This window comes from Schistocerca piceifrons, chromosome 7 (genome assembly GCF_021461385.2).
Source record: "Schistocerca piceifrons isolate TAMUIC-IGC-003096 chromosome 7, iqSchPice1.1, whole genome shotgun sequence".
Taxonomy (NCBI): domain Eukaryota; kingdom Metazoa; phylum Arthropoda; class Insecta; order Orthoptera; family Acrididae; genus Schistocerca; species Schistocerca piceifrons.
The window spans coordinates 131,178,459-131,204,494 of record NC_060144.1 but is presented as its reverse complement, the minus strand read 5'-3'; the positions used below and the strand labels follow the sequence as shown (position 1 = coordinate 131,204,494).

At 42.1% G+C, this 26,036-nt stretch overlaps 1 protein-coding gene across 1 annotated transcript in view; it reads right to left on the bottom strand.

The window, feature by feature from the left end:
- The window catches only part of LOC124804928 (polyamine-transporting ATPase 13A3-like), a 395,714-nt gene that overhangs the window by 91,500 nt on the left and 278,178 nt on the right, over window positions 1–26,036 (bottom strand). Inside the window, exons 7-8 of the mRNA XM_047265303.1 lie at window positions 23,677–23,881; window positions 14,363–14,567 (exon numbers count right to left, since the gene is read on the bottom strand). Of these exons, the coding sequence (XP_047121259.1) occupies window positions 14,363–14,567; window positions 23,677–23,881 (410 nt within the window). The remainder of the gene's footprint in view (window positions 1–14,362; window positions 14,568–23,676; window positions 23,882–26,036) is intronic.

Here is a 26,036-nt window from a genome sequence, read left to right as displayed (position 1 = left end):
TGAAAATGCTAAAGAGTTTTTCAGTGCGTGTGCACTTATGTCATTTGTTAACATGTTTTGTACTCACATTTTGTTATTGCCTAATATGTTTGTACTCGGTGCATGTGCACCACATTCACTTCATGTTCTACATCTGAATATTCTGTGATTGTAAAGTTAATTAGTTAAGAAAAAATTTGTTGCTCATGGCAAGTCCAAATGACTCACCATCGCTGCCAAATATTTGCCCCCCCAGTGGAGGGTTATGAAACGCGTATGTATTCAGTACCAGCTATGGTGAGGCATGACAGAATCTCTGACCAGAGAGTTATTTATCGTGTCTAGTCTGCGCTTGACTGCGCGAGAGTTCAGTTGCGAGTAGGATGTTGTGAGTTGGACTCAGTCGGAAGTTGTGTGTGAGGAGTCGGCGGGCGTCGACATGGGTCTCTGGTCACGGTTCGGGACGAGGTTATTGTTAAATAAGGTAATGAAGCAGCATTGCGTACATCTGATAATGTAATGTATATTAATTGTAATTAATTTGTTCAAGAAATGCCCCAATAATAATTTTGTTTTCAAAGCAATCGTTTTTAAGAAAAAAATCATTCCAATTGAAACAATATCTGCTATGCTTTTCCTCCCAGAATCAATTTATCAGATTAATTATTGCACAGGGCCTAAGGTCAGCGCAGCTGCCCTTATAAAATTTATCAGGTTGATCTTAACGTTAATTTTGTGGGGACTCGACATTTTTGCACATTTTTATTATCATTGACTTTTATTACTGTGGGAAGCTAACATTTGGCAGTATTTGCAATTCTATTCAATTCTTTTCATTTTCATATCTTTACGGGGAGGTTACAAAAGGACTTAAAGGTGACTGTACTTCACAAATTCTTAAAGATATATCAGTTCACCTATAGATTGGATAACGAAGCAATCACTAATCCTGAAGTAAATTTAGCAGTTAATGGCCATTACTTTAAGCACGAGTGAGTCAACTTTATTGTTGTCCTAAGTACGGTAACAGATCTATGAATTGTATAAATGGGAATTCATTCACTATAAGGCAGATAGTCAGAAAAATAGGCAGGTGACAAAGTGCTTTCTCCTGTTAACACCCTCTTTCCTGTACGTCCAATCACGGAAGTCGAACCAAGTCACTTAGTAATGATACTTAAAAAATACGTATTTATTTTACCATTCGTCTTTCGTTCTATTCATTTGAAACTCCATCAATTCTCTGGAATAATACGTATTTGCAATTGCAGTGCACTTTGAAACAAATCGTTTTAAAAGGTACTGAAGTATGATTTTGAGGTAAATATATCAGCTTACGTCCGAAAGTGTCATCTGCATGCATATTTTCCAGTCATTCCACTGTGTGGCCTATCCGAAAAGATCAGTGCCCAAACGGAATAATACCTCGAGAATGTGCATACAGACCACACGACACTTACAAATGCTTATAAATCGGAAAAAAGCTGTAACTCAAAATAACACTTCAGTATCTTTTGAAACGCAAAACGGAAATCAGACAAAAAGGCTGTATCTAAGAATCACAATTCAGTATTCTTTGAAAAGATTTGTTTTGCATCTTTAAGCAAAGCAAACTACTGCATTTATGAATTCATCCATCACTTGTGAACAAAACAACTCCGTATTTTTGTTTGAGAAACAAACAAAGTGCTTTTGGTTCAACTAAAATTAGTTTATTTCGAATCAGTTTTCGACTTATTGTGTGCAGGAAACCAAACCTTAGAAACAAAGACAGTATCACAAAATTGTTAAGGCTTTCGTGGCCACTTGTTGACAAACTGCCTATTGGCTTCTGTCTCGGGTGCTTCGTTAGATGAACGTCGGCCGAAGAACCCGAGACATAAGCCAATAGGCAGTTTTTCAAAGACAGTATCAACAGACCCAGAATCTTTGGTCATAACATTAAATGAGAAATGTAAAATAAACAGCTAATAGTTTTTGTTATGCGATAAACATGTTAAATTGCTATTTAGAAGACTGATAGTTTAGAATACAGCGAACGTGCCGGCCTCTGGTAGCCGCGCGGTTCTAGGCGCTTCAGTATGCAACCGCGTGACCGCTACGGTCGCAGGTTCGAATCCTGCCTCGGGCATGGATGTGTGTGATGTCCTTAGGTTAGTTAGGTTTAAGTAGTTCTAAGTTCTAGGGGACTGATGAAATGGTTCAAATGGTTCTGAGCACTATGGGACTTAACATCTTAGGTCATCAGTCCCCTAGAACTTAGAACTACTTAAACCTAACTAACCTAAGGACATCACACACATCCATGCCCGAGGCAGGATTCGAACCTGCGACCGTAGCGGTCGCGCGGTTCCGGACTGCAGCGCCTAGAACCGCACGGCCACTGCGGCCGGCAGGACTGATGACCTCAGATGTTAAGTCCCATAGTGCTCAGAGCCAGCCACAGCGAACGTAACGAAAACACACAATATTAAAACATACAATCTGTGTGAATGTAAAATTAACTGTTGTAAGGAATAACAAAGTAAGATATGATGACAATTCCATCATGTCACATGGTTGTGGAGATTGATGAGGCTATTGGGACGGAGGTCAGGGTTTCTGTGACTGGTTGAGTGGACTATGTGAAACTGGAGAGTCAGGTGAAATTGATCGTTCACAACTAGGTATGGCTCGTGTGCTAAATGGTTATATACGTTAAGTGCTTCTAAGAGAGTACTTTTGTCCTTTTTTGGGTATATGTAACATTTCTGTGTTGTATTTGTATCTATGAAATTCCCTCAGCGCATGTGCAGCAAACATGGAGATTGACTTATTTAATTTTTAGCTACGTCCAGTCTCAGTCAGTCTAGCACAGTGGTAGTCAATCTGGTTCCTACCAAGCACTAGGGGGCGTTCCAGCTTTCATGGTGGGCGGTAGAAGGTAGGGGTTTTAAAATATTTTCATTAGGTTTTCATAAAAAATTGACATTAACTATTTGGTAAGTAGTTATTATTGCATGTTTTAACTTACAGTAACTCTGCTTTATAAATCTTGCAAAGTAAAGTGACTTCCCTTATTTATAAATCACCATTAAGGGGGAATGAGCGGGCAGTCAGAAAATTTTACTGCTAACAGATGGGCGGTACGCCTGCTCTAGCTGCTGCAGTCTTACTTGTTTGACCCTATATAATTTGCTACAATCAGTGCAAATGAATTTACAAACAGCAGTATTACTTAACAAATCTGTTTGTCTTGCTGTTGAATAACAAATGGGCTTTGGCGTCTCTTAGATAAAATGAATTTTAGTAGTTATATATTTTTTTATTCCAGTTACGGAGCACAGTTTTTTATTAATATATCAGGTTACTAATTTCGGTCAGTAATAAAGATTTTCAGAGCAGAATACACACAATTTGCTTATCATACCGATTGGACTTGTATGAAAGTAGTACAGTCACTATAATAAGAAAAAAAGGTTCGTCGTATACATATAAAATTTAAGTTCCACATGCACAGTTGTGACTGACATACCGAATATATGAAGAATCTTCTTACCGTAATAAGTTTCTTCATAGAGTCAGCATGCGTGTTACCACTGTGCATGTGGTACATAAATTTATATGTAGACGACGGAGCTTGTTTGGCTCATTATTGTGACTGTATTGTTTTTACACATTCCGACTGGATATAAATAATAATAATAATAATAATGTCGTGTGACGAGGGCCTCCCGTCGGGTAGACCGCTCGCCTGTTGCAAGTCTTTCGATTTGACGCCACTTCGGCGACGTGCACGTCGATGAGGATGAAATGATGATGATGATTAGGACAACACAACACCCAGTCCCTGAGCGAAGAAAATTTCCGACCCAGCCGGGAATCGAACTCGGGCCCTTAGGATAGACAGTCTGTCGCACTGACCATTTTTTTTTATTTTACTTTCATTTTGTTCGCTTTAGATCGTTGCATCTGCTCGGGGCGGACGTCGTAAGACATCCATTTAAGTTCGTTGTTGATCTGTTAACTCAGTTTTTTTGTTATAGAGGGCACATTACCATCTGATCGAACACGCTGAGCTACCGTGCCGGTAGCCACTCAGCTACCGGGGACGGACCTGACTGGATATGATAAGCAAACAGTATGCACTCGGCTCTGGAGATGGCCATTACAGACCGAAGTTAATAACCTGATATATTTAAAAAAATTGTGGTCCTTAACAGGAATAGAAAATATATAAATAAATTGCTGGATCACGGGGAAAATTTTGATGCCGCTATGTCGCAACTCGGAAAGTTCAGTAGTGCAAGGTTTGAGAGTATTGGCTAATTTGTTGAATGGCCTCCCTAATTACGGTACAGTATGCACGTTTTTAGTTCTGGCTTTTACTGCAGAGTGTGATAAAGATAGAATTAAATCTTTCTTATTTATTTCTTCTGTCCTCAAATCTGCCACAGATCGCCTCCTGTTCTGTTTTACAGAGCGGGCAAGTCTCCGAAAGCGACGTGCTGTGGTGAGGCGTCGACTTCCAGCACCTTGTCGCCTATACCTGGTTTCAAAGTCGTTTCAAAGATTCTAACGACAGTAGCACGCGAACATTCTCGCTCGTTTCCAGCATAGAGTAATTATCTCTGGAGTGAGCATTCACATGCGCAGAACAGATTTTGTGTTGTCAACATACATTGCCGGCCTGGTCACGTGATCTCGGGACGTCGTGTGTGTGTCCGTATAGCGCCCTGTATATTTAGAATGTCCCTACATCCCTAGCAAAGACGGATTCTTTTCGTACGTGTCGTGGATTACTTATATATGTTGCGCAGACATTTTAACAGTATCCATTTGATACCGGGAATAAACCAGCTACGTAGCTTTTAAGGGCATGTGATATTACATTCTGCTTCTTTGCGATAGGTGTCACAGTTCAGATGCACTCGATTTTTGGTAGTTTTCGGTATAATACGGCACTTTATAGTATTACAGAGCCTGACGTACATTTTTGCAGTGGTAGTCCTGCAAAACGACTTCACAGTACGCTAGTATTTTTGCAAGTGTCCGAAAAACACCGAATTTGCCACACATTAGCGATTATATCCCTGCTAATTCGTCCTTTTTTATTGTATTTCTTTGTATTTATTTTCTCGTTTTTGCGACCTAAAGCACAATTTTTCTTACTGGTGGCACTTTGAGGTATTTATTTAACACATTTTAAGTACTTGCTCACAGCTTATTAAATAAATAGTAGACTGAGTAATCTATATACATAATCGACAAGTCACTGATAAATGCATGGACGATAGTATTTACTGAAACCACTAACCATTCCCTTTCCTGTTCCACTAGGAACGAGAGGAAGCGATTGTTTGTAAGCTTTTGTACAAGCCGTAATATCTGTTATATAGTCATAAAATCGCAGAAAAATAGGTCTACAGAGTCAAGCCTTAATTATAAGGCGTCTCGAAATTTTTAAACATACACAGTGTCTCTTACTAATATGATAACTATAATTAGAGCTACATGGTTTGTACCCATGAAAAGTTACTATCCCTCCTTTCACATATTTTTTTTTGCATCCGTAGCAACAACAGTAATTCACCCTCGCTATTACACTATCAACAAACGGTGAAACACAAAAAAAGTTCTTGATATTACAAACTTCAAACGCTGCAGAAAGCACACACACACAGCGAAGTCCCGAAAACACGTGACAATCCTGGTTTAATGTTGACAACATGCGCAGAACGCAATGCTCACTCCAGAGATATTTACTCTATGGTTTCCAGGCGCGGGGCCATAAAACTCCGCCCCTTTGTCAAAGTCTCATATGTTACTGGGTTTCCCCGTTCGCGGCGAGTATCGTCGCTAAGCGATTCCCCATTTGCCGCTGCTCCACCTACACACTTTCTTTACTGCGTCACGTTCTCGCAACGCCTCCAAGCGGCGTTCTGTCTCGCGTTGGGCAGTAGTCATAATTCGATGGCGCTGCAAACGTCATAATGTCTTTAGTGTGCGACCATGTGATGTTGGTTCCTTGATGGCTTTGACAATCGTCATGGCACTTTATACGGTTTAAGAGTGCTTCTTTTCTCACTACGAAACTTTTTTTTTTTTTGAAGGGCACCATGGAGATTATGATTTCAAATGATTTCTTCGGTGACGGATTAAATATTGTTGTTTGAACCTTTGGCAGTGTATTGGAATTCATTTCTTGCGGTACGCCGGCCGCTGTGGATGAACTGTTCTAGGCGCTTCAGTCGGTAACCGAGCTGCTGCTACGGTCGCAGGTTAGAATTCTGGCTCGTGCATGGATGTGTGTGATGTCCTTAGATTAGTTAGGTTTAAGAAGTTCTAAGTCTAGGGGACTGATGACCCCAGATGTTAAGTCCCATAGTGCTTTGAACCATTTGAACTTTGCGGTACTCGGTTCTTGTTCTTGCTTTATTGTGACGGCCACTCTTAACGTAAGGATTTACGAGATTATCGGTGATCTTCCCGCCATTATTTTCTCATGCAATAGCTGTTTCTTCGGGAATTATTTCATTTGCATCGATATGTGGTGATGGACGTGCATGTGACGCGGGATCTTTTGTTCTTTGTCATTCTTGTAACTGGTTCAAATGGCTCTGAGCACTATGGGACTTATCTTCTGAGGTCATCAGTCCCCTAGAACTTAGAACCACTTAAACCTAGCTAACCTAAGGACATCACACACATCCATGCCCGAGGCAGGATTCGAACCTGCGACCGCAGCAGCAGCGCGGTTACCGACTGTAGCGCCTAGAACCGCTAGACCACCCAGGCCGGCCATTCTTGTAACTACGCACCTAACATGATGCATCGCCCATAACTGTTGAAGTTTTTGTTTTCGTCGAATATGTGGGCAAAATTAAACATATTACACATACATTTTTGTCAAGTATTGGTATAGGTTTATTATATATATACCAGTTTAGCGCTTGCTGCTTCGGTCGCGGTTGCGTAGTCATTAAATAAAAAATAATTTTATAAATATGTATTATACCTACTGAAAAACTAATACATTAAAGATCCTTCTCTTTTACTATGCAATTGTGACAAAGTCGATTTGCTGTCGCGACTGTTAAATAGCTAATTAAGGACACAGAAGCATAGTGTTGTCTGAATATACTTCTGACCGAATAGCAATCCTACTGGCTGGAGTCGAGCTTCTTTTTTACCCCTGCCTTTTGAGTTCTTGTGGTATTTCCATAGAAACTTTCAGCTGCTAATACATTGTTCTTCATTTCTAACCGAGAAGTCAAACACCAGTTTCCAAAAGGTTTAGCGTTAAAAATTGTTTAATAAATGAAATGCTTTCATACACATTTTCATCCCATATTTCACCTCCTTAGGAACTGAATTTCCAAAAACCCTGAAACTTATTTCTTTATTTCAGGCCAAATACAAATTTTCATGAATTGGGCTTAAAAAAGGCATTCATAATGAAACGTTACCACAAAAACTTTCATACTCTATTTCACCTCTTTAGGGGCTGAACTTCCAAAATTTCTGAAACACGTATTTATTTATTTTTGACTGAGAAAACAAATACCAATTTTCGTAGTTCCAGCTTTAAAATTGTCCTGGTAGCGACAAACTTTCAAAGAATCTCTCATCGCCTATTTCATCCCCTCAGGAGTTAAATTTCGAAAAGTCCTTCATAAATATTGCTTACAGTATAAGATCATCACCCTCTCCAAATTTCAGCTTTCTATCCTATCCTTAGCGGTTTGGGCTGGCGATGATGAGTCAGTAAATCAGTCACGACATGTAAACATAAATTTCGCAAGAATATCAGACTTTGGAAAACACCCACAGCCGTGTCGCATTATTTATCATCATTGTCAGTACTGCTTAATGACATTTCTGTTATTACGGTCATTATTGTTTCTTATGCGACCCCTCCTCCCCCTCTAAGATATGATATAAAGAATTTCCTTCCTCTCCCGGCCTTAAAATAAAGTTCCATTTTCTTTTGTGTATGGAACACCGATAGTTATGGTTTATGTTAATACTGCTTTCATGTCCTTCTACTGCTCAGGTATTAATTCCGTTTTAAATTTAGCATCATGCAATTCAAGTTTCGTATTTCTGACGCACAATAACGTTCATTGTAAAGTAATAACGTGTTTTATAATGTAATATGTATACCTTGCAATTATAATAATTATGGTTGGAATACCTGTTTCACATTAAAATAATAAATGAAATCATATTCCATACATGCCGTTCACTTCAGCCATCTGGTGGCCGAACATGTTTACCTTGTAATACAACGCGCGGTGAGAGCCAGTTTGGCACTTGATGTTGAGGAAGAGATAACTTTTACTAGGTATTACGTATCCACAAGGGATGTTATTCTACTCATGCGTCACCACAATTACTCTAAACACTGTTATTTTATAAAATGTCTGTTCCATGCATTTTAACATTAATTGTTTGTATTACACCTCTATATGATGACGCAGTTAAAGCGAAACGCATCATGAGGATTGTAACAAAAGGATTTAGTGGCCAAACATGGGCGCACACACACTGAAATGCTTTAAATCCAAAGTAATTAAAGAGATTATAATGGTTTGGCTCATTAGTGTTCTTCTGCTGACTGACAAGGAAACCCTTGAGTGCGAGGTCGTAATAGGTCAATGACGTTTACGGCAATCGACACCCCACATATTGTCTACCACGCAACTACAATATCGGCTGATATTGGCAACAGGGGGCGGGGCTGTAGGTACGTAATACTGAACGCGGCATGAGACTGTGGAGCGTAGCTGAATCGCTTAGTCGACAAGTAACGCACAACAGTGCTGCAATGCCAGTGATGTTGATACAAAGCAAAGCAATGGCAACGATAAACGAAGCAAACATTGCATTATATCTACAACAGTTGCCGAAGTTGATATTTTGTCGGAAAGGAACCCAAGGAATTTCGCAGAGTGAAAAAGAAGTGGCAGATGAAATATTAGTGTTTCTTCAAATTGAATCAGTGGAATGTCTGGTGTCGTATACGCTCGACTTCAAATGGTTCGCCGCGCGGGATTGCCGAGCGGTCTCAGGCACTGCAGTCATGGACTGTGCGGCTGGTCCCGGCGGAGGTTCGAGTCCTCCCTCGGGCATGGGTGTGTGTGTTTGTCCTTGGGATAATTTAGGTTAAGTAGTGTGTAAGCTTAGGGACTGACGACCTTAGAAGTTAAGTCCCATAAGATTTCACACACATTTGAACATTGTTTTTGTTCAAATGGTTCAAATGGCTCTGAGCACTATGGGACTTAACATCTGAGGTCATCAGTCCCCTAGAACTTAGAACTACTTAAACCTAAATAACGTAAGGACATCACACACATCCATGCCTGAGGCAGGATTCGAACCTGCGACCGTAGCAGTCGTGCATGTCCGGACTGAAGCGGCTAGAACCGCTCGGTCACAGCTATAGAGGATTACAATGATGACGATACATAAGTAACAAGTGAAAGTGATACTGAAACAAATGTCGAGCTATATAGTTCTTGTCGGACAAGGAGTCACAAATCCCGTCTCCAGTTAAACTTAATAGAGGACAGTCGTCCAGGGAGCGAGTACTAAACATAACTACGAACGTGGAGGATCATCCGCAGCATAGCTAAAAAAAAGAATTATGAACAGATTTCGAATAAGACCGCAGCGATATGACCGTGTAGTGCATACCAAAAAATAAGGATATGTAAAGGAGGACAAGGCGCACTTGTTACAAAAAACTGTGTTTGCGCGTTTCAGTGATGTTCCATACAATCTACAGGATGCGGGTGATAATGACGTACAACTTTATGGAGATGAAATTGCGAGCGGTATACACTACTGGCCATTAAAATTGCTACACCACGAATATGACGTGCTACAGGTGTGAAATGTAACCGACAGGAAGAAGATGCTGTGATATGCAAATTATTAACTTTTCAGAGCATTTAAACAAGGTTGGCGCTGGTGGCGACACCTACAACGTGCTGACGTGAGGAAAGTTTCCAACCGATTTCTCATACACGAACAGCAGTTGGCCGGCGTTGCCTGGTGAAACGTTGTTGTGATGCCTCGTGTAAAGAGGAGAAATGCGTAGCATCACGTTTCCGACTTTGATATAGACCGCGATTGCGGTTTATCGTATCGCGACATTGCTGTCAGCGTTGGTCGATATTAAATGACTGTTAGCAGAATATGGAATCGGTGGGTTCAGGAGGGTAATAAGGACCGCCGTGCTGGATTCCAACGGCCTCGTATCACTAGCAGTCGAGATGACAGGCATCTTATCCGCATGGCTGTAACGGATCGTGAAACCACCTCTCGATTCCTGAGTCAATACATGGGGACGTCTACAAGACAACAACCACGAACAGTTCGACGACGTTTGCAGCAGCATGGACTATCAGCTCGGAGACCATGGCTGCGGTTACCCTCGACGCTGCATCACAGATAGGAACGCCTACGATGGTGTACTCAACGACGAATCTGGGTGCACGAACGGCAAAGCGTCATTTTTTCGGATGAATCCAGGTTCTATTTATAGCATCATGATGGTCGCATCGGTATTTGGCGACATCGCGGTGTACGAACATTGGAAGTGTGTATTCGCCATCGCCATACTGGCGTATCACCCGGCGTGATGGTATGGTGTGCGATTGGTTACACGTCTCGTTGTTACCTCTTGTTCACATTGACGGCACTTTGAACAGTGGACGTTGCATTTCAGATGTGTTACGACCCGTGGCTCTACCCTTCATTCGATCCCTGCGAAACCCTACATTCCAGCAGGATAATGTACGACCGCATGTTGCAGGTCCTGTACAGGCCTTTCTGGACACAGAAAATGTTCGACTGCTGCCCTGGCCAGCACACTCCCCAGATCTCTCACCAATTGAAAACGTCTGGTCAATGGTGGCCGAGCAGCCGGCTTGTCACAATACGCCAGTCACCACTCTTGATGAACTGTGGTATCGTGTTGAAACTCATGGGCAGCTGTACCTGTACACGCCATCCAAGCTCTGTTTGACTCAGTGCCCAGGCGTATCAAGGCCGTTATTACGGCCAGGGGTGGTTGTTCTGGGTACTGTTTTCTCAGGATCTATGCACCATAATTGCATGAAAATGTAATCACATGTCAGTTCTAGTATAACAAATTTGTCGAATGAATATCCGTTTATCATCTGCATTTCTTCTTAGTGTAGCAATTTTAATGGCCAGTAGTGTAGATTATAGTGATTTCAAGGGATGGAGGGGATGGTTGCGTAACTTCAAGCAGTGCTAGAGAACTGGAAGTCTTAAGATAACGAAATTTCGAACAAAGCGTCAAGTTGACGATGCACAGCAAACTGCGGAAACTGTGTGAAAATTTATAGAAGCGGTAAAAAAACTCATCCTCTTGCTCAGTAAGGAAATTGTTTTCAACTCCGACAAATCGGAATTCGGAGAGAAAATGCAAATGAAATGAACCCTGATAATTAGAGGTATCAAGAGAGTTGTATCCAGATCAACTAACATCAAAATCTTAACGCATTCGTATACAGTTATGCTGACCGTTGATCTGGATAGCAAATTGACTGGACAGTTATTTATTGTGCAGCGACAAGCTAGAGGTGCCCTGCCCCCCACGATTCTTTCTCGGGTGCGTGATCTTGCAAGGGGTGTGGAGAATATTTACGTCACAGCAAGGAAGAGTGTGAAAATGGGCGTAAGACAACTACGGTATGAGCACTGCTTTTGGCCAAAAGCTGGTCTAAGTAACATGTCTTCGCTTAATTCCTGGTCTGCGTATAACAATCATACTCCTACAGAGCAAACTATCACTCCTGAAAAGTGTGTGACATCGCAGTTCGCACCACCTGGAACCACTGGACAAATTCAGTCTCTGCGTGTTTGTTTTTTCGGCGCCCGTAAAACATATTATTTCACTATCTACAGGTACACTTTAAAGGATAGACAGTTTCACGATAAGCTCCATTGGAGACTGTTCGGCACTCGAGTGCATGCCATCACATTTCACCAGTTCTCATCACCCCCTTAGACCAATACGTTTAATATGCATTCTGTAAGAGTGGACATCTAGCTGGACGTCCTGCACAGTTTGTAACTCCAGAGGGGTACGTCTTCGATCTTGATGGTGCGAACTTTTGTGATCACTGTGACACGCCATTTATCATTCGGTGTTATGGCGCAAGTTAAGGGTCTATTTTGAACATTTCCTCAGTGTCGACGATGTCCATTTTGTAAAGTGCAATACATACGTCCCTCATTATGATTTGTACCTCCTTGTATAGGCCGTGTTTGCAGTTAAAATTGTTGGATGAGAGGTCCGCCAGTTACGCAAAACACCGTTTTTTTCTCAGTTCCCAAACGTGTTTCGGCACCACTGAGCTATCATCAGTGGGTTTTCGTTTTTATTGATTCTGCAATGTGAACATTTTTGTTAAATGATTATAAAATTATGTGCATTCTTAGTTCAAACAACAGATCTTTTTCTTTTTGTGGTCGAGCGGTTCTAGGCGCTTCAATCTGGAAGCGTACAACAGCTACGGCCGTAGGTTCGAATCCTGCCTCGGGCATGGATGTATGTGATGTCCTTCGTTACGTTTAAGTAGTTCTAAGTTCTAGGGGACTGATGACCTCAGATGTTAAGTCCCATGGTGCTCAGAGCCATTTGAACCATTTTTCTTTTTGTAAATACCTTAACATCTGGTGTGCATGAATATTCTGAATCACTTGTGTTAATCACTACAGGTAGCTTGTCATCTGCAATCAAACGATGTTCATGAGAATTTTTTTTTGCTGGGAGTTAACCTATCTTCTAGGACTAGGTTGTAATTCAGCTTTTCGCGATGTTTTCGCGCCTATATTCGTTTTTACTGACGTTTTCGTGTGGCAAGTACTTCCATTCTCCGCATAATGCTGAGGTGTTGTGTTGCACACGTAACTATAACAAGTATTTTTCACAATTAACGTAGTAAAACACTTTTCACTTCACCAGAACACGGTGTGATTGTGGCTTGTTATGTGTCCCAGCCCAGTCAGTGTTCATTTGTTCACCAGAGAGTTCGCCACCAAATTTGAATTTTGTTTGCATTTTATTTGTGTGTGTGTGTGTTTTCTGTGCGCTTCTTGGCTGTGTGCGTTGACTTTTATATGGTAGTACTTTTGTGTGTAAGTGGCGCGTCTTTGCAGATTTTAGTTTATCTATTGTTCGTGTGTGTGTGTGCGTGTGTGTAGACTTCATCCGTTTGTGCCCTTGCAGAGTGTAGTGTATTCGTTTAAGACCTGTTTTCCTTCTGCTATTGCCTTGTGTATGGAAGTTTTCCTCAATGGTCAGGTTGCTGTATAGGCTGTGGCTGGGTTTTAGTATTCTTAGGTCTGTTTCTATTGTGGTTGAGTGGTGACTGTTGGTTACAAGGTGGTCAGCAAACGTGCTATGGGAGCTGTTACTTTTTAAAGCTCTGAGATGTTCTGAGTATCTTGTTTTGAAGTTTCTGAATGTTTGCCCTATGTTTACTGACTGACAAGTGTTGCATGTGAGTTCATATATTCATGATCTGTTAAATTGCCACACGAAAACGCAAGTAAAAACAACTATAGGCGCGAAAACATCGCGAAAAGCTGAATTACATCATAGAAGGTAAGTTAACTCGTAGCAACAAAATTTTGTCATCAACATCGTTTGGTTGCAGATGACAAGCTACCTGTAGTAATTAACACAAAAGTGATCCAGAAAATTCATGCACACCATATGTAAAAGGTATTTACAAAAAGAAACGATCTGTTGTTTCAACTAAAAATGCACATAATTTTATAATCATTCAATATAAATTTTCACTTTGCAGAATAAATAAAAACGAAAACCCACTGATGATAGCACAGTGGTGCCGAAAAATGTTTGGGTACTGAGACAATAACGGCGTTTTGCATAACTGGCGGACCTCACACTAACAATACATACATCCAAAAATCAAATGACGCTGAGCACTACGGGACTTAACTTCTGAGGTCATCAGTCCACTAGAACTTACGACTAGTTAAACCTAACTAACCTAAGGACATCACACACATCCATGCCCGAGGCAGGATTCGAACCTGCGACCGTAGCGATCGCGCGGTTCCAGACTGAGGCGCCTAGAACCGTTCGGCCACTCCGGCCGGCAATACATACATCCCTTTGACGTCCCGGACACTTATCTGCTGTCACCCTCCTGATGCATATGGTGAGTCATTAACAGGTAATATTTTTCCTGTCATAATTGTTAACACAACACTTCAGACGAGCCTTACCAGAGGTTGAAATCACTCATCCTCGATCTCGAGATCCCAGGGGGAAAGAAACGCTGAGAGGTTAGCAGTAGGCTACTGTGAGTACTGGAGTGAGGAGACTGACCTGTGAGCATGCTCTCGTTGACGATGCAGGAGCCAGAGAGGAGGACGGCGTCGCAGTACATGTCGCAGCCGTTGGGTGGGATGACTATGACGTCACCGGGCACCAGCTGCGTCGTCTCCACCTCGAGGGTGCCTCCTCCGGAGGCGCCGCGGTCCACCGTCACCACGTCAGTCTTGTGCACCGTGTCGTGCAGGCTGCGCTGGTTCTGCACAGGTCACACGGGCTCGCTCAGTGCAGTCAGTGACTTGTACACTTTTAAAGCACCTACAGGTGCTACATCAGTGATGATGTCTTTACAACTAGTTTGAGTCACAAATCTTTAATGGGTCCATATAGTACACTGTACTTAAAAAAGAATCATCCGATTTAAAAAAAATCATTTCTATTACACAACTGGCCGTTAAAATTGCTACACCAAGAAGAAATGCAGATGATAAACGGGTATTCATTGGACAAATATATTATACTAGAACTGACATTTGATTACATTTTCACTCAATTTGGATGCACAGATCCTGAGAAATAAGTACCCAGAACAACCACCTCTGGCCGTAATAACGGCCTTGATACGCTTGGGCATTGAGTCAAACAGAGCTTGGATGGCGTGTACAGGTACAGCTGACCATGCAGCTTCAAGACGATACCACAGTTCATCAAGAGTAGTGACTGGCGTATTGTGACGAGCCAGTTGCTGGGCCACCATTGACCAGACGTTTTCTGTTGGTGAGAGGTATTGAGAATGTGTTGGCCAGGGCAGCAGCCGAACATTTTCTGTAACCAGAAAGGCCCATATAGCACCTGCAACATGCGGTCCTGCATTATCCTGCTGAAATGTAGGATTTCGCAGGGATCGAATGAAGGGTAGAGCCACGGGTCGTAACATATGTGAAATGTAACGTCCACTGTTCAAAGTTCCGTCAATGCGAACAAGAGGTGACCGAGACGTGTAACCAATGGCACCCCATACCATCACGCCGGGTGATACGCCAGTATGGCGATGACGAATACACACTTCAAATGTGCGTTCACCGCGATGTCGCCAAACACGGATGCGACTATCGTGATGCTGTAAATGGAACCTGGATTCATCCGAAAGGATGACGTTTTGCCATTCGTGCACCCACGTTTGTCGTTGAGTACACCATCGCAGGCGCTCCTGTCTGTGATGCAGCGTCAAGGGTAACCGCAGCCATGGTCTCCGAGCTGATAATCCATGCTGCTGCAAACGTCGTCGAACTGTTCGTGCAGATGGTTGTTGTCAGTCACTGGATCTCGACCAACGCGAGCAGCAATGTCGCGATACGATAAACCGCAATCGCGATAGGCTACAATCCGACCTTTATCAAAGTTGGTACGCATTTCTCCTCCTTACACGAGGCATCGCAACAACGTTTCACCAGGCAACGCAGCTCAGCTGCTGTTTGAGTATGAGAAATCGGTTGTAGGTGTGGCCTTGTGTGAATGCTCTGAAAAGCTAATCATTTGCATATCACAGCATCGGATAAATGTCGCATCTGTAGCACGTCATCTTCGGGTTGTAGCAATTTTAATGGCGAGTAGTGTATGTTATTTCAGGTATGTGCGTGAACTACGTACTGTTGGAAAGAGCAGACTCTCGAGTTTTACATGGTTCCCGCTAGATAGCAGCAGTGTGCGCCCACTTCAATTCAAGTAAAAGTGGTGTCGGGACAACAGAAAGCGTTTTGTGTTCTACGTTTTGCGCAGTGCGGGTCAGTAACGACTGTTCAGCGTGACTTCCGCACTAGGTACGGTGCGGATCCACATGTAGCACAGAGCATTAGATGATGACATGAAATACTCTGAGGAAGAGGTTGTTTATGTAAAGGAAAAACGCCGGGCCGACCTCGAGTGTCTGACACAGACGTCGAATGCATCCGCCATAGTTTCACGAGGAGTCCGCAGATATCCGTTTGCCGTGCAGCTCGATAGCTCAACATGCCCCCGATGTCCGTCTGGCGTCTGCTGCTTCGACGTTTACACATGAAACCATACAAAATCGAGCTACTGCAAGCTCTTCGTGCAGGAGAGAAACAATAACGTGTGCAACTTCCTGGCAGATTAAAACTGTGTGCCAGACCGAGACTCGAACTCGGGACTTTTGCCTTTCTCGGACAAGTGCTCTACCATCTGAGCTAGCCAAGCACGACTCACGCCCCGTCCTCACAGCTTTACTTCTGCCAGTACGTCGTCTCCTACCTTCCAAACTGTAGAGAAGCTCTCCTGCGAACCTGCAGAACTAGCACTCCTGAAAGAAAGGATATTGCGGAGACATGGCTTAACCACAGCCTGGGGGATGTTTCCAGAATAGTTAAAGTTTGGAAGGTAGGAACGAGGTACTGGCGGAAGTAAAGCTGTGATAACGGGGCTTGGGTCATGCTTGGGTTGCTCAGATGGTAGAGCACTTGCCCGAGAAAGGCAAAGGTCCCGAGTTCGAGTCTCGGCCTGGCACACACTTTTAATCTGCCAGGAAGTTTCATATCAGCGCACACTCCGCTGCAGAGTGAAAATCTCATTCTGGGAACATCGTGTGCAGTTCTGTAATTTCGCACTGGGAAAGGTGGAGGATGGCAGTTTTCTCCCACGCTTGGTGTTTGGTGACGAGACAACATTCCATATAAATGGAAAGGTGGACCGTCATAATGTGAGAATATAGCGTGCGGAACAACCACGTGAAGGTTTACAACATGAGAGGGACTCTCCAGAATTTAATGTGCTTTCACGGGAAAAGGTGTATGGTCTATTTTTCTTTGTCGAGAACACTGTACAGGAAGCACATATCTCGATAAGCTTGAGGTTTACCTTTTCCCACAGCTGGAGACTGATTCGAAGGACTTCATTTACCGACGGGATGGGGCACCGTCACACTGGCATCTGGAAGTCTGGGAATTTTTAAATCGAAGGGTTACTGAACGCTGAATCGCTCGCACTGGACCAAATTATTCAGCCTTACATTACTGGCCTCTGTGGACACCGGACCTGACTGTCTGTGATTATTTTCTGTGAGTGTTTATAAATGACTCTGTTTATGTGCCTCCGTTACCAACAACAATGAATGAAGTGAGACATCGCGTAACAGCAGCTGTGGAAGCTGCAACTCAAAACATGCTCACTACAGTGTGGGAACAATTTGAATACCGCATTGACGTATGCCGTGCATCTGAAGGGGGGAATATTGAACACCTATGAAAAGGTATGAAATAAAAACCTTTTTGAGTTTTCCGTACATCAAAAAACAAAATTCATTTTAAATGTTTATAAGTTTAAGAAATATAGACGTGCCAAATCGGCTGATTCTTTTTGATACACTCTATGTTATAAAGGATTTTCCTTTGGTGTGGACCCACAGTCATGTAAAACTTTTTGAAAGATATAACCGCCATTTCACTGTACAACTGGTTTTTAGTCCACAATCTAGATTTCGACGTTAGGCCATTTTGAAGGGTTACAACTGCAACAGATCTAAGCACAATAAAAGTACAAGTAACAGAAAAATAGCATAGCAGACAGTTAACTTAAAGTATAGGCTACAGGATTTGTTCTGTTACTTATGTATCAAAAATCATTAGCCTTGATTAGAACACAAGTCATCATCAAAATATGTACCTTCGGTTATATAAGCCGATATTGTCAAAGGAAAATGCGAGAATGTTTGTGTAATAGGCTAATATACTGGCAATTAACATGACTTATTCACCTGACATGGTTGTGGAATAAAATAGGTGACCAAATCACAAGTCTAAACTTCGCTACATTGCGTCTCCGTAGCCACTGACACAAAACATAAGTGAAACTATCGTCAAAGACCATCATAAAGACATTCCAGCTAGCACCATGTCGTCTGTGGTATGTCATGGGAGCAGGTAGTGGGACTCTTATTCATACAAGCTGCTTAAGTTATGTTTGAAGTGGGCAAAAGATACCAGTGTCTACATTATATGGCATGAAGAGCCAACTTTCCAGCATGCATGTAAAATCGTGACCTACACCATCGTTATTAAAGATACATCGAAATACAATGTTGCAAGATAGTGGAATATTTGATTCATTGTCAATTATAAAATAAGCAGCTATATATTGTTATGAATTACAATCATGTTTAAAAATTGATCAGTTATATAAAATAAATGGTCACAAACATCGTTCATCGTTGAAATTTAAAACCCTTTATATAAAAGCCTCAATGATTGTTATAAAATTGTGTACAATGGTACCAAGAATAGGGAAAAAAGTGGGGGAGGGGGGCGGGATGGGTGCATAGGGAATGAGAGAATGGTGCGCATTAGGTTTAACAGGAATGGATCAGAGGTATTAAATACGAGGGCAGTTCAATAAGTAATGCAACACATTTTTTTTCTGAAACAGGGGTTGTTTTATTCAGCATTGAAATACAGCAGGTTATTCCCCAATCTTTTAGCTACACAACACTATTTTTCAACGTAATCTCCATTCAATGCTACGGCCTTACGCCACCTTGAACGCATACGCCTGTATGCCTGCACGGTACCATTCCACTGGTCGATGTCGGAGCCAACGTCGTACTGCATCAATAACTTCTTCATCATCCGCGTAGTGCCTCCCATGGATTGCGTCCTTCATTGGGCCAAACATATGGAAATCCGACGGTGCGAGATCGGGGCTGTAGGGTGCATGAGGAAGAACAGTCCACTGAAGTTTTGTGAGCTCCTCTCGGGTGCGAAGACTTGTGTGAGGTCTTGCGTTGTCGTGAAGAAGGAGAAGTTCGTTCAGATTTTGTGCCTACGAACACGCTGAAGTCGTTTCTTCAATTTCTGAAGAGTAGCACAATACACTTCAGAGTTGATCGTTTTACCATGGGGAAGGACATCGAACAGAATAACCCCTTCAGCGTCCCAGAAGACTGTAACCATGACTTTACCGGCTGAGGGTATGGCTTTAAACTTTTTCTTGGTAGGGGAGTGGGTGTGGCGCCACTCCATTGATTGCCGTTTTGTTTCAGGTTCGAAGCGATGAACCCATGTTTCATCGCCTGTAACAATCTTTGACAAGAAATTGTCACCCTCAGCCACATGACGAGCAAGCAATTCCGTACAGATGGTTCTCCTTTGCTCTTTATGGTGTTCGGTTAGACAACGAGGGACCCAGCGGGAACAAACCTTTGAATATCCCAACTGGTGAACAATTGTGACAGCACTACCAACAGAGATGTCAATTTGAGCACAGAGTTGTTTGATGGTGATCCGTCGATCATCTCGAACGAGTGTGTTCGCACGCTCCGCCATTGCAGGAGTTACAGCTGTGCACGGCCGGCCCGCACGCGGGAGATCAGACAGCCTTGCTTGACCTTGCGGCGATGATGACACACGCTTTGCCCAACGACTCACCGTGCTTTTGTCCACTGCCAGATCACCGTAGACATTCTGCAAGCGCCTATGAATATCTGAGATGCCCTGGTTTTCCGCCAAAAGAAACTCGATCACTGCCCGTTGTTTGCAGACGCCATTTTAACAGCTCCGTACAGCGCTGCCACCTGTCGGAAGTCAATGAAACTATACGAGACGAAGCGGGAAAGTTTGAAAATATTCCACAAGAAATTTCCGGTTTTTTCAACCAAAATTGGCCGAGAAAAAAATGTGTTGGATTACTTATTGAACTGCCCTCGTAGATAAGGGGTGGAGGGGTACTGATGTGGGAGGGGAGGAAAGATGGGATAGTCAGATTACGTAGATGAGGTGGAGGGGAAGACAAGGGGGAATAGCCTATATGCACAATGTTTGCATGTGTTTCCCATACATACACCTATACTGTAATTTTACTTACACAGATGTTTAAATGGAACAGGAAGCCTCTAACTGTATTCAACAGCTGTAGCAGTGTACTAAACATTAAAAACTTAAAACGTGCAGGACAGTTCTTCATTGTAAGTATAGAAATACAGTACATGACACCAGTTGTTCCATTATTTTAAATTCTACGCAAGTCTAATGATTTTAATACGTAAGTAAGACAACAAAACATGCAGCCCAGATATTAATTTAACCTGCCCTGCTATCTTTCTGATACTTGTACTTTCATCGTGCTTTAATCTATTGCAGTTGTAACACTTGAAAATGGCATGTGGTCGTAATCTAGATTGTAGAATAAAGCCTGTTGTGCAGTCAGATGGCGATTATATCTGTCAGAAAGTGTTATAAATGAGCCCCGAGACACTCAATATTTATTGCACAATAATATTGTATCAATCTATTGCACGAAAGCGTGAGGTCAAAGACGGTGGAATACTATTGAGCAATATTTATTTCTGGCACACGCTAGTTGTTCCCTGATGTCTTAACAAAAACGTACAAAAATAATAAAAAATAGAAGGAATCAAAACAGGCAAAAAATGTACGACCATACGCAATTACATAAGCTCAAGAGGCAGTTGTAAATGCTGTACTCCAAGAAATGCATATGGAGTATCAGGTACAGTACTGTCACTCTCGCAGACAGGAAACTGAATTTACCAGCACAAAAGCGGCATGTCACGCTAGAACAATGCAGTGTGACGGGACCGCCAGTATCGTAAGGACGTTTGCCGCAATTTTGAGTTTATTTTTTAATAGGCTGTAATTTTCATACGTGTTGCTGTCATATCTTACGCGAGCTTTACATTTGTCTTCTTAGTAATCTTGATATACAAGGTTCCATATGATACTAACGGCTCCTGCCCTCTATCGACCACGGCGCGCCTTACCTGTCGCTCTGGCGCAGGTATATTTGGTTTCCGTCTGTGCGAGTGAAAGGTTATTGCACCTGATACATTCTACGCATTTCTTGATGTACGGCATTTTCAACCGCCTTCAGAGCTTTTGCAACTGTGTATACAGCAATTGTGCTGCTGCTCTTTGTTAGTATCGACGTGTTAGAGGGATTCTGAGAGGTCCTGTTTCCACACAAGGGTTGGAGAACATGATTCGGAACTTCGAATTAACTGGCGATTTGGGAATTGCTCCTGGAAGAGGCCGACTGCCAGTTGCACCACAAATTGTTGGAGAAGTTACTGTTGCCATGACTGGGAACGGTAGACGCTCTGGGCAATCTTCAGGCGTTGCACGAGCTGTGTAACAATAGCTGAACCTTCCATGGTCCATTTTTCGAAAAGTGCTGCGAACAATTGTGAAATGGTATCTCTAGTGCAGTTCCAGGCTGTAGTGGATGCAGATGTTTGTCACAGTGAGCAACTTTAGTAACCCGGGACGTAAACAGTATATGCAATTAACAAAATGTTACCCTCTCATGAAGAAATTAAAATGTGTTTCTTTCAATGGTTTATTCGTTAGCTCTCTTTCTCGCGTCCTTACAAATGTTTCCGCAAAGTTTCATTGTCCTGCGATCACTCGTTTCTCATGGGGATCCCCTCAAGAAGTGGAAGTTTAATTGTGGCCACCCTGTACAGTATTAACCAATAAGAGTAATGTATGCTGTGCAATTCATATTGATTTGGGAGATACGGGTGTAGTTATATAAGAGAACGACGAACTTACGTCGGATTATTTTCATTTTGTAAAGTATATGCAGTGCTGTTTTTCTGGGGGAACGCTGGGGGATGCGTACCCCCAAACTTTTTCGACGACAAAGCAATTTTTTTACAATGTTGAGAACTTTGAAGAGTGCCAAAGATTTATTGCACGGACGTAAACTTTTTATTTCATTTTTTCGTGTTGGTAATTGCAATACGAACCATACCAGTGGAGTTTTTGGTGGGAAAAGCGATGTCATTGACTGTTCAAGCATTTCGAATCTGCGACCGATACCATTTTTTTTGGTAGTTCGTCATGTTGATGACGTCATGGCTAAAAACAGACGGGTGGTATCCCATGCTTCAATTATAAGTAATTTTCGCTGCATTATATCCAATGTCGGAGTACCCTCAAACTTTTTTTTTTAGAAAAAAGCACTGAGTATATGAATCACAAATTGTATCGTGAAAACTGCACCGAATAATGGTGGCGCAAGTACTGCAAGCTCTGATGTTCATTCGATAAGCTGAATGGCAGCAATCAAAAGCATATTCCTATTTAGCCTAAAGGAAAAGAACTTGCTGCTGCTTGTGGCAACAATGATAATGATGATGATGATGATGATGATGATGACGATGAAGAAATAATGTTATATGTTCTTGACTTCTTGAGCGTTAGTCCTAGTGGAAAGTGAATTAACAGTTCATTGTACCACAATCTAACACGTGGTGATATGACAATCTATATCGCTCGAATTAAAAATTGGTGAGTTGCCTGGAAGATGCTGTAAAATAGCATGAAATCAAAAATGGGTAAGAGAAAATATATGCTTTGAGGATGATACAATGAGTGCTATGAAAATGAAATGAATTTAGCAGAAGTGAAGTTGTGGGGGCGGGGCATGAGTCGTGCCTGGGTAATTTTTTTCAGTAGAAATATTGCTCGTGAAAGACAGAGTTCCAGGTTCTTCATGTTTGACACGTAATCTGCCACGAAGTCTAAACTGAAATATAGATAAGTGTGGTACATAGCCAAAGAAAGGTCAAACGCATTTTTTACTCAAACGTTACGACCAGTACCTAGAGGATGATGGATAAACGAGGTTAAAGAATAAGCTGGATATGCCTGGAAGCTCCGCCGCTCTGGTCTTGAAGGGCCATTCGGGACCGACTGACCGCCGTGTCATCCTCTGCCAAAGGAGTAAATTCTATGTGCTGCGGGGTGGTTTGGGAAGGGTGAGGGTTAGCACACCGCTCTCCCGGTCGTCATTGGCTCTGTAGACCTCGGAACTAGCATTTCTGACTCAAGTAGCTCGTCAATTGGTATCATGAGGCTATGCGCACCCCAGTTCAGTCCAGCCGCTTAGGAAAAATCCCTGGCAGCCCCGGGGATGGAGCTCGGATACCCCGTCGGTTAGCCAGACACTCTGATCACTCACCTACGATGGTGGACACATTGAAAGGTGTAGCTTGAATATCGTTATATGTAGAGATGTCCGGAACGACTCTTTCCGAACTAGCAGATTAAAAATGAATGATGATGATGAAGATGATCGTGATAATCATTATGATCACAGTGAGGTGGAGGTGGAGGAGGAGGAGGAGGAGGAGGCTGAGGAGAAAGATGAGGATGAGGATGTGGAACTGTAACTTACGAAGAGAAAACTGTTTAATAATTGATATGAATAAGCAGTTCCTTAGAAATAACTGCAATCTTGTGAGACAGAGCATAGTGTGCTACTGTTAGATGAAGATCATACCTCTTTCTTTCGTACTCTTGAATCTTGATATTTGGAAAGAAGGCATTAGTACTTACTTTCCGTGTCTGCGAGATGCTGGACGTGACACCAAAGGCGGACATGAGAATGATGACCATGGTGTAGTAGTAGTAGCCCTCGAGGAACCATACGATCAAGCTGAAGACTTGGAAGATGTAGAGCGGGTTGACCACCTCCAGCAGGAACAGGGTGAGGATGCTCTGCATCGGCACGTCTATGTCGTTCAGTCCGTAAACGGCTTGTCTGTTGAGGAGCAGAAATAGAAGATAAATGAGTGACGGAGTATTCTAATCTCAAGTTCAACAGCGGAACAGCTGACTGCAGTAACTGTTTCTGAAACGTGAACTGTTATACATGTTGTTGTTGTGGTCTTCAGTCCTGAGACTGGTTTGATGCAGCTCTCCATGCTACTCTATCCTGTGCAAGCTTTTTCATCTCCCAGTACCTACTGCAACCTACATCCTTCTGAATCTGCTTAGTGTATTCATCTCTTGGTCTCCCTCTACGATTTTTACCCTCCACGCTGCCCTCCAATACTAAATTGGTGATCCCTTGATGCTTCAGAACATGTCCTACCAATCGATCCCTTCTTCTGATCAAGTTGTGCCACAAACTTCTCTTCTCCCCAATCCTATTCAATACTTCCTCATTAGTTATGTGATCTACCCATCTAATCTTCAGCATTCTTCTGTAGCACCACATTTCGAAAGCTTCTATTCTCTTCTTGTCCAAACTATTTATCGTCCATGTTTCACTTCCATACATGGCTACACTCCATACGAATACTTTCAGAAATGACTTCCTGACACTTAAATCAATACTGGATGTTAACAAATTTCTCTTCTTCAGAAACGCTTTCCTTGCCATTGCCAGCCTACATTTTATATCCTCTCTACTTCGACCATCATCAGTTATTTTGCTCCCCAAATAGCAAAACTCCTTTACTACTTTAAGTGCCTCATTTCCTAATCTAATTCCCTCAGCATCACCCGACTTAATTCGACTACATTCCATTATCCTTGTTTTGCTTTTGTTGATGTTCATCTTATATCCTCCTTTCAAGACACTGTCCATTCCATTCAACTGCTCTTCCAAGTCCTTTGCTGTCTCTGACAGAATTACAATGTCATCGCCGAACCTCAAAGTTTTTATTTCTTCTCCATGAATTTTAATACCTACTCTGAATTTTTCTTTTGTTTCCTTTACTGCTTGCTCAATATACAGATTGAACAACATCGGGGAGAGACTACAACCCTGTCTTATTCCCTTCCCAACCACTGCTTCCCTTACTGTTATACATGCAACATGAAAAAGTTGCATGCAGTAAGGCGAATCTTTTGAATCACGTTCGTAACAACCGCAATAAAGTTCCGCTATACGCACTTAGAGCGTATTTCCTCAGTCAGCTTTTCCACTGTCACATGCTACATAACAAACTAAATTTCTGTCGACACTATATAGTTGTACTGCGCCAGGTGTTGCCAGTCAGATAAATTCCTTCGTCCAGTTACAGTTGCCACTAAAAAGGCGAGGCCACGACGTTGGGGTCACGAATTTACTTCAAATTTTGAATACCTTTACTAAGCCATTGAAACAACAAATTGTGCAAGTTGTAAGGTGCACTGCTATGACAGTCCCGAGAAAATCGCAAGAGAAGTCTTACGCGTCTATTATGTAAGTGATGTAACTGTGCGAAGGTGCTCATCAAAGAAATCATCGTGGCGAAGTGAGCCGGCATGGCAGCTCAGCGTGTGATATATCGCTGTCATTGATACACAGGCCTGAAGCACACTATTTCCAAGAAGCAAAAAATAACGCTGTCTACTGGTTGCTGGGAAATTTTGTTAATTACGTCCTTAACAAATTAGGATCCGATAGCATCATAGAGTTCAAGGTACACATGCTGTGTGAATCCAACAGAATTAGAAGGTATTCGACTCACAAGAAAAAGTTCGGTAATATGTAAAAAATTGTATTTGAAAGAATGGGCATTGGCTAATACAAAAAAGAAGACTGTGTTGACAGTGATGTATTGTAGTTACCTTAAGGATATTATTTAAAATTTTACAGTATATTTTTGGTGTGTGCTTTTTCTATTTCAGAGAGTAGTTTTTGAAATTTATAAGCTAATGTACAGAACTTATGTGACAGTGAGATTGTGTGTCTGATAGTGTCAAAACACTAAACATTAAAGGTGCGATATTGGCTTACATTAGAAATCTGGAAATAGACAGTTTTTATGGAAATTTCCTTATCGATTGGTTAAAACCATAAGATTCTATCTGATATAATGTAATATTCAATGGCTGGCACATTGCCCTGTTCATTTTTGCGCTGTGATGTGTAAGTCAGTTTGGCAGTGAAAGACTTATTATATAGGTCTGATCATTTCAGATAC